Source organism: Solanum dulcamara, chromosome 11 (genome assembly GCF_947179165.1).
Source record: "Solanum dulcamara chromosome 11, daSolDulc1.2, whole genome shotgun sequence".
In the NCBI taxonomy this organism is placed as follows: domain Eukaryota; kingdom Viridiplantae; phylum Streptophyta; class Magnoliopsida; order Solanales; family Solanaceae; genus Solanum; species Solanum dulcamara.
In genome coordinates this window covers 57,679,963-57,689,524 of record NC_077247.1, presented here as the reverse complement: position 1 = coordinate 57,689,524, position 9,562 = coordinate 57,679,963, and the positions used below count along the sequence as shown (strand labels likewise).

Sequence of the window (9,562 nt, the reverse complement as noted above, 5' to 3'; positions counted from 1 at the left end):
CGTGGGGTCCAATTTTCTCAACTATTGATTTAACGAGTGAATTCTTTTACATTTTAAAATATATTTGTATATACTCCTATAAAAATATCTCGGGTCGAAAAGTTGGATTAAACTCACCATAAGCACTTCACACTTCTATGGAAAAATTGAAATCTCTTGTTGCCAATACTTTACCCCTCCATTCATTTTTACTTGCTATATTTAAATTTAAAATATTTATTAAAAAATAATAACTTTTTTATTTATTTTTATTTGATATATTTAAATTTGACACACATATTAAGTAAATAATAATTTATCTAACTATTTTAACACATTACCCCTATTAATTAATATTTAATGCCAAATCTTAAAAAAATAATTTGAAAAAAAAATGATTAATATTAAGAATAAAATATTAAAAAAATAATAAATTATCTTTTGTAATAGATTAAAAATAATAATAAACCAGTAAAATAAACGGAGGAGGGAGTTGGTAACTACGTAACTTCAAAACCAATAATTCAATAGACCACGTTGATATCCGCTGTTTTACCCCAACCACGTGCCTTTTTTATTTATATTTTCTTTTTTTTCCGTATATTTTTATTGTTATTATCTCTCCCACAACTTTGAACTATTTATAAGAGAACTAAAAGGGTAGCCCGGTGCACTAAAGCTCCCGCTATGTGCGGGGATCGGGGAAGGGTCTGACCACAAGGGTCTATTGTACGCAGCCTTGCCTTGCATTTCTACCAGAGGCTGTTTCCAAGGCTTGAACCCGTGACCTCCTGGTCACATGTGTACTCGTTACTGTTCACTCGTTATGGGAACATTTTTAAATTTAAATTCATTCTAGAAAGAAAACACAATAAATTAAAAAAAATAAAAAATAATCCCCCCTGCGCTATATATAGAAGTCCCCTGTGCTAAACAAAGTTCGCGGTTAATTGCGCGTTCCTCTGTTGTCGTCTTTTTCCTTGTTTAACAGAAAGCCTAAAAATACCAAAATTTCAACGCAAATACATCAATGGATTGGGTTCGAGGTGAAGCAGTAGGGCATGGTAGCTTCGGCAAAGTCAATTTTGCAATCCCCAAATTCCACAGCACTCATCTTTTTCCACCAATGGTAGTCAAGTCATCTGCAGCTTCCTCCTCTGCTACCCTCATTAACGAGAAGTTGATATTGGATGACCTTAACTGTTGCCCCTACATTATTCGCTGTTTTGGCCACAGCTATACATACGAAAAAGGAGAAAAATTGTACAATGTCTTGTTGGAGTATGCTTCAGGGGGTGCTCTGTCTGACAAGCTCAAGAATTCCGGTGATCGTAAGTTGCCGGAGATTGAAATCAGAAAATACACCAGGGAATTATTGAAAGGGCTACACTATATTCACAAGAGTGGCTATGTTCACTGCGACATTAAACTTCCGAACATTCTTTTAGGCGAAGATGGCCAAGTCAAAATCGCTGATTTTGGGTTGGCGAAGAGAGCCGAATCAATAAAATATGATAAATTGCGATGTGAATTGAGGGGTACCCCACTGTACATGTCGCCGGAAATGGTTACCGCCGGCGAACAGGACACTCCGGCCGATATCTGGGCACTTGGGTGCGTAATTGCTGAGATGGCAGCAGGAGTTCCGGTCTGGGGATACTCTGATTTAACCCAATTATTAATGAAAATTGGAGTTGGTGATGAGTTGCCTGAATTTCCCATGAAGTTATCGGAAGAAGGAAAAGATTTCCTAGAAAAATGCTTCGTGAAGGACCCAAGAAAGAGATGGACGGCTGAGATGCTTTTAAAACATCCCTTTGTTGCTGATCAAGATGACACTGTTACATTGAACGACGAAAGATGCTACAGTAGCACCCCTTCAACATCTCCTAGGTGCCCATTTGATTTCCCCGATTGGGTATCTGATGACTCTGCTGAATCATCAGCAACATGTCAAATTACGTCTCTGCCTTCGCCGGCGATTCAAGAATTACTCAATTTTAGCGGCGGGTCATTATCCACATCACCGGCTGAGCGACTAAGGGGATTAATGAATGAACTCAGACAATCTGAATGGTCCGATGTTGATGAGGACTGGGTCAGAATTCGGTGATGTCTATCTCTATCAAATTATTATTAAATTGAGTAATAAAATAGCCAGAGTAGTATTTAGATTTTCAAGAGTACTGAAGATTTTTTTATATCAGCTCTGTTTTTTTTTTCTTTTTAATATCTTTCTCAGGTCAATTTTTTCTACTTGTTTATCTGTAATTAGAAATCAAGTTCATTGTACATATATAGGTTTTAATTAGGATTTAGGATATCACTTTTCAATATGAAGAGTTTTTTAAAAATCTTTTAATAGCCGTTTTTAGTGAAATTGGTTACTTGGAAAAACGGGAATTGTAGATTGGCAGTGGATGAGCTACAGTTATTTTTTTGGGCTAACAATGATCAATAAAATCATACGCAATCATTCTGTTTATCTCTTGCAAGTTGCAATTTTCTCCCATTAAAAACATTGTCTCAATAGCCGAAAATCAAACATAGTACAAAGTGCTTCATCAACTAATAAATGGATAAAAAACTTTCGGCATAAGTTGCAGTCCTTTAGATTATGACAATAAATTCATGACTAGATTCTATCCGCCTCTCTCTTTTGTATTTGTCTCCCTTAATCATAATATAATAGTGATGATAATAAGTGTTATGCACCGGCTCAATAATATTAATATTTATAATAATCGAATATATTTTTTACAATATATGAAATAATATTTATATTTGAATGTACTACTATTTTAAAAATGAGTTAGAAAGCAAGTTATAAAGTTGTTTTTCAAATTTGAAACATAATTTTAAATTACATTTCAATTTTTCACGGCAATTGTTTCAGCCAAATTTTCTCTGTCCTTTGGATAAACAGTTCATTCTGCTTTATATATTAATAAATTATTCCCAAATTATTTTTCAAAATTTAAGATTATATATCAATCAAATTAATCATTAATTTAGAAAGCATACAAAATTTGAAGTGGACAACTAAAAATAAGTACAAAATATACATAGAAGATGAAAATCTAACATAATTTCATCTAGGATTTATTAAGAAAATTTAACAATAATTTCATTTATAATTTATTAAGAAAATTAGCTACTACTAATATATACGTGGAAACAAGCTAGCTACTAATATATAGGTAAGTGGAAACAAGCAAGCAGCTGCTGATATACAAACAAACAATACAAGCAGACATGTTGGTCTGCCGCTGGTTATCCACACTTATATATTAGTAGTGGATAAAATTAGTTATTTAGGAGAAAAAGTGTGTAAATGATAATGGAATTCTTTTCCTAAAATATTTACATGTCATGTATTCAAAATTACATGAATACCAAATTAAAATAAATGTGGAGGGATCAAGTAGAAATTGATATTCAATTGGCACCTCAGCTTCTATTTCTTACAACAGCAATCAACTTTCTCGCACATTCGTTCACTATCAGAGATACCAAGTAACTAATCCACACTTATTGAAAGTATCAGAGTTAAAAAAGTCATCTGGTCAAAATTAATCTTTTTTGTTAAAAAATTATATTATATATACAAATTCATAATTATTTTCTCGATTTCTTCATTTGTGTACTTTTTTTAAATCTTTTTAAATTTTTTTATTGAAAATTTTAAATTTCGCGATTGCCTATGATCATCAATTACGGAAGCCATGCAATTCTTCTTCCAAAAGGCAAGAAATGTGACGTGAGAAGGGATAATGGATATTCTTTATTTTATCCTGAATTAAAAAAAAAGGTCAAGTTGCACAATCAGTTTTGAAGAAAGGAATACATTAGTTGGTTGCAAAAATGATATTAGAATGAATTTTTTCCTGCAGTTGCAAGTGGAAGCTATGTCTTTGTGCAAATTGCAAGATGTCAGGATTGAATTTAACAATTCCATTTTTTTTATCTGTTACTCCTAAAAGGAAGTTAATTTTCATATTTAATGATGTGACAATTAGACTAGGAATCTTTGCAAGTTGAAACCCTTCAATTGGGTATCTTCACATGTTACTACTAATTTTACATTTATTACTAGCCTCCGTCCTACAAGAATAAGATAACTTTCCACCATTATTATGACTAAAATACCCAATTCTAATCTTTGAGAACACGAACTAAAGAATATTCCTCAAGCATCACTCTGATTCTTGTTTGGAAGTCAATTTACTTGGGGGTTATTTGCATTTAACATTTGCCTGAGTTTATGAAATTTGTGTTAAAAGTAACCTTACTATTACATATTCGAAAGAGTGAAAAATTACTCTTTTACAAGTTATGCTAATCGAATCATGAGTTTAAGTATAATATGTATTCTACCCCATCTTTGAATTGTTTATTAGTCATGTCAGATTGAGACACTTGCATTGTTCATGAGTCATGTTGGGCGCCACAACGACTTTGAGTATAATTTTCATTCTGTCTATATTTAAATTGTTCACAAGTAGTGCCAGATTGACGAACTTGCCTTGTTTCAAGCCATGTCAAGTGGATCAACAACTTTGAGTACAATTTTCATTCTATCTATCTTTAAATTGTTCACAAGTCATACTAGATTGACAAAATTACCGTGTCTGCAAGCCATGCCTAGTGGATCAACTACTTTTAAGTACAATATGCTTTCTACATATCTTTCACAAGTCACACAATGGTAAGTCTAGTCAATATTGTTCAATTCACAAATTATATCAGACTAACATGATTTGGTGCTGTCTTCATTCTATTAGTATTGTTAAATTGTTCACACGTATTATTATATTGGCATGACCTCTTGGATGAATTGAAGTATATTAGGTCCTTATTTAAAACCAAGATAAATACATGCCCGTATTGCCATACTAATGTTTGCATCTATTTTGGTCCACTTGATTGAAGAATGAACGGCAAAAATTTAAAAAACATCAAATTCAAGGATAAAATTGAAAGAACTCCAAAATAGAAACATTTGTGCGAGTGACCCATTTCTGGCTTATTATTTGCAACAAGCGTTCCAAATATTTTAGGCCCTTGGCCCACTGCCTCCTCCTCCCACATTTCTATACTGGCCCAATATTTTGGATTATCTATTATGGGCCGAACCTAATGCCCGGTCCAGTGTATATTTCCAACTTCTGAGTAGGAGTCAACTAGATGTAGAGGTGGGGACGTTAAGGCCATAGCATTACAAATATAAATTAGGCCATTAGTTGAACAAGAAAGGATTATATCAGAGAAAAATCACACAACAAAATGGTTTTGAGCGGATGATATTTCAAAAAAACTGATATATCGAGAGGGGCTCAAATCTAAAATTTGTGGCTATTTATCTAAGATTTAAGTTAGTTTTTACCTCAACTTTATACAAAATTTATGAACTAGTTTGAAATATGTCTGTTCTTAATTTAAGTAATAACAGAATTTTCCCACCTCTGCCTAAATCTACCACCACATATAATTTCCCCCCCTCTTTACTTCATATTAATAGTATTTCCACTTATTCTTCCGCCTACCTATCCATTGATATTGAACCGCTAGAGCAAGTCTTACTTATCCGCATTAACTCTTTTTAACTGGAAATCCAAATTTTACCCCTTCACCAAACAACAGCACGACCCCTGCGAACCTTCAACCTACCTATTGATTGATGGTGATTGTTAAACCGGAAAAAAAAAGAGGACTCGCAAGTGTAATATAGCCATAGCTGTGGTTCCTAATTATTGGGTTTCCTTGCTATTCCAGTGTATATTTATGTCTGTAATAAGAGAAAAGTTAAGCATGAAGCTTCATCTGCTCTGGTGGTTCATCCCTAGAGATCGGTCTAATCAGGGGCGGAGCTCTGGTTGCCCGAGTGACACCCCTTCGTCAGAAAATTATATTGTATATATAGGTCAAAATTTAATTTAATAAAAAAGGTATGGAACAAGCAGTTTCTTGAAGAGCGAATTCGATCCTATAGTTTTCTTCTCTGTTCGAAAAATGCATAGCAGAAAGGGATGCTAGTCGGCTCGGCGAAGTTGTAGCCCCCCAAAAGGAAGATCCAGAGTGATTGTAAATGGCCGGGGTCGGCCGGCCCGTAGATCTAAAAGGATCCAGCTATAGGCCTGATCGAATATCGTTTGTCCACAAACAAAATAAATATACAATTATTGACATTTTTTGACACAAGCTGAAGATTTACTGTAGTGGTTAAGTGATTGTAGAAATTGCTTAAGCTGTAATTCAACCGTTGCTAGCACCATATATTTTTTTATTCTATATTTTGACACTTCTTAATAAAAAACTGATTCTGCCGCTGATCTAATTCGATAATTGGTTAAGATTGCAACTGACATTCACATTAAATGCAAGTGGCTCTGCTAGCATACATAGTGGTATCAAAATTGATTAAGAGACGACCATTGTGGAAAAAATTGGGGAAGAAGACTTTTTGGATTGATCAGAAAAATTCGGCGTAAATTAGGGAAGAAGATCCGATTTTTTTTCTTTCTATTTTCGATAAACAAAATGATACTGCTACGTATGATAAATATGATAGAAAGTTTCTCATATGATCTCTTTTCAAGCCCAAGGGATTGTAAGCAAACTCAAAATGACAATCAATAATGAGGTTGTCATTAAAAATGACTTTTTCTACTAGTTATTTATATTAAATTGAGCAATTTAACCTTAAAAATCATTAAAAATTAAAATGAAAATACATATTATTCCTACTTTACTACTTGCATTCATCAATTTGACTTGTAGACTTGGCAATACGAGTTCTCCAATCAACCTGGTAGAAATATTAAGAATAGCATGCAAACCATACATATGCAATTACTCATTACTAGTACAGATCTCATTTGAATTAACCAAAACATGTAAAAATATAAAAAAATATAAATACATCAGTTTCTAGGTTTATGATTTTCCTCAACGGGCATTTATATTATAATTCACTCAATACCACAATCATAAGCGACAAATTACCTGGCAGCAACACCTCATTTTCCTCTATAATTTAATAATTTAAACATTTGAAAAATAATAAAAACTTGGCAGCTAGCAAGCACTTGCCTATATAATTTTCTCAAGTTGTTTTTGTTGATTAATAATTTATACGTCGTAGGTGCAGGATTTCGTCAACGAAATTGGAACGTTCATTTTCTTAGGGCTCATTACAACGGAGCATTGAACCCTCTTGTAGAATTTGGGCTTCACCACTCTTCCCAAAACATAAGCCCTGGCTCGAACCTTGAAATCTAAGGTCAACGAAACTGGTGCTGTTGGTTTACCCTCCTTGCTCATCAAGTCTATTCCTCCTCCATACAATGGAATTTTACTTCCTATCAAACTCACCGATACTGTTCTCTGACTTTTTCTTCCTTGGTAAAACTTCTTTATCTGCTCTAGTCAAACACATTCACAACATGTAAATTAATTCATAAAGACTGTAATTAAAGTAATATGAATTTTTTTTTTAAAGTTTTTTACACAGACAATATGTAAAATTTACACCATCTATATATTTTTACTTGTTAGTTACAATTTAACTAGAGACCAAGTAATACTTATCAAGAGATTTAAATGTAGGTATCATTGTGTAAATATTTTTTAGTGCATAGAACTTAAACGCATAAAAAAATAAGACAAGTATCATGATATAGTAAGTAAAACTCTACCAATATGTATATAAATTAATTATTGTTTTCTAAGTACATCAATCAAGGCACAATATAAATTGAAAAATAATACTAAGAGGTAATTGACTACTTACAGTTCCAGTAGCAACAGTGAGTTGTGAAAAGGAAAGAACGAGAGGCGTAGAAGTTACATGCACCCCAAAGAATGTGCCTGTATTACGAAATATCAGCTTCACTGTAGAGTTCATTGATACCATCTCTGTTGCAACTCCCGAGAAATCCATGCCCGCTTGAACCCCAAATTCATTATATGAAATACTCTGCACATATTTATAAATCACTCATTTTATTTTTTATAAAGAATACAATGAAACAATCGGATCTAGGTACGGATTTAAGTTATATACATCATAAATGTAGTTTATCACGTGATAGCATATTAGTACGATAATTTTGTCGGTCTACCAATTATTGTTTCTCTGATCCAAATTTACTTGTAATAATGTACTGATGATCTAATTGTATAAATATTTTTTACGCACTACAGTGAGAAAATGAATTACCTTCATGGTAACGACAGGTTTCTGATTTCTGCTGGCCCCCCACAAGATCAAAGAAAAGAAAGTGAATAGCAAGAAGAATCCAACAACAAAAGCCAAGAAATAACAGCGGCGAGGGACACCCTTACTATAAGCATCGTCATCAAGTAGTCCTTCTTCTTCTATAGCATCAAATTCTTTCCATTGCTGCTTATCTCCCTTCCGAGGACGATGATTATGGTGTCTGCCACTGTTACTTCTAGACCCATTGCTCGACTTCGTCGAACCGGGCTTGAGCGAGCCCGAATAACGGGTGGAAGAGGAGTCACGAGATTGTCGGCCCGGTGAGCCCATCGGGCTTAATATGGGAGTTGAATGGAACGAATTGGTAGTCTTTTCCCCATCATGCGAATCTCTTGACGGGCTCTGGACGTAGTAAACGGGCCGATTCGGAGATGACGGGGCTAAACTCGTCACCTCTGAATCTGTCTTAACATGATGCGTCGACGACATTGTTAATTGATGTAATAAATTCTTGAGAAGGAAGAGGAGGAGGAATTGGAGAAATAATAGAGATGAGTAGATCTAGGATGATCACTACTGACTCTAAGAAGGAAATAATGAAGTAGTAGTAATAAAAAAAGTCCAACACCCACGTTGGTCCTAGTTTGTTTATTTGTTTTGTATGCAAAATATTGCGTGCGAGTGCAGTTAATTGAGGGACTGAAGGACATGGAGATAGGAGACAAGAGTATCTCTCACACGAAAAAATAAATGTTAATTTTTTTTTTTTGTATCAAGTGCCGTTTGGAGTTTTGATTATATTTGTTCATATTTGATTTGACATACATTTAAGATATACTCCCTTTGTTTTAAAAAAATATTTTTTTTTAGGCTGTTTCAATTTTTTTTTTTTTTTGGAATACTTTAATTTCAATTTTGTACGTGACTTATTTAAGACATATGATTAAAAGACATTTTGGTATATTTGACATAACTTTAATTTAGGACCAAAAGTTTTCTTTATTTTCTTAAACTCTGTGTCAATTCAAACTAGGCCATTTTTTTAAAATGGAGAGAATAATAAATAGTGAAGTATGATAATTTTACTATTTGACCTCTAATTTTACTATAATTCATCTCATTCATTAGAAAATGAATTAATTTTTTTTACTTTTTCCGTCACTTTTACTTGTCCAATAGTTTAAGAATAAATTTTTACTTTTATTTAGATAGTTTTAACATATCAAAAAAATATAATGTTTTTTTTATTTACCTTTCATATATACTAATCATTTATTCCTCAAACCATTTCTCAAAATCTAAGTCTATATATCAATTAATATAGCAAAATTCAAAATAGGTAAATAAAAATGAACATAGGAG

The 9,562-nt window shown here is 33.1% G+C and overlaps 2 protein-coding genes across 2 annotated transcripts; one reads left to right on the top strand and one right to left on the bottom strand.

Annotated features, from left to right (window-relative positions):
* The first annotated feature begins 881 nt into the window (after positions 1–881).
* On the top strand, positions 882–2,170 carry LOC129873486 (mitogen-activated protein kinase kinase kinase 20-like). The gene has a single exon (XM_055948590.1). The coding sequence runs from the start codon at positions 1,010–1,012 to the stop codon at positions 2,090–2,092; it is 1,083 nt and encodes a 360-aa protein (XP_055804565.1). The 5' UTR covers positions 882–1,009; the 3' UTR covers positions 2,093–2,170.
* A 4,683-nt stretch (positions 2,171–6,853) lies between these two features.
* On the bottom strand, positions 6,854–8,900 carry LOC129873578 (uncharacterized). The gene is made up of 3 exons (XM_055948699.1): positions 8,201–8,900; positions 7,772–7,957; positions 6,854–7,398 (listed from the first exon to the last, which is right to left on the bottom strand). Exons 1-3 carry the CDS (start codon positions 8,687–8,689, stop codon positions 7,111–7,113), a joined length of 963 nt encoding a protein of 320 aa, XP_055804674.1. The 5' UTR covers positions 8,690–8,900; the 3' UTR covers positions 6,854–7,110.
* Between the last annotated feature and the right edge of the window lie 662 nt (positions 8,901–9,562).

Excerpts from the sequence above, each read along its gene's own strand:
- LOC129873486 (XM_055948590.1), top strand. The coding sequence starts at position 1,010 with ATGGATTGGGTTCGAGGTGAAGCAGTAGGGCATGGTAGCTTCGGCAAA.
- LOC129873578 (XM_055948699.1), bottom strand. The coding sequence starts at position 8,689 with ATGTCGTCGACGCATCATGTTAAGACAGATTCAGAGGTGACGAGTTTA. Across the intron at positions 7,958-8,200 it reads AACCTGTCGTTACCATGAAG|AGTATTTCATATAATGAATT; the intron begins GTAATTCATTTT and ends AAATATGTGCAG. Across the intron at positions 7,399-7,771 it reads TCACTGTTGCTACTGGAACT|ATAAAGAAGTTTTACCAAGG; the intron begins GTAAGTAGTCAA and ends TGACTAGAGCAG.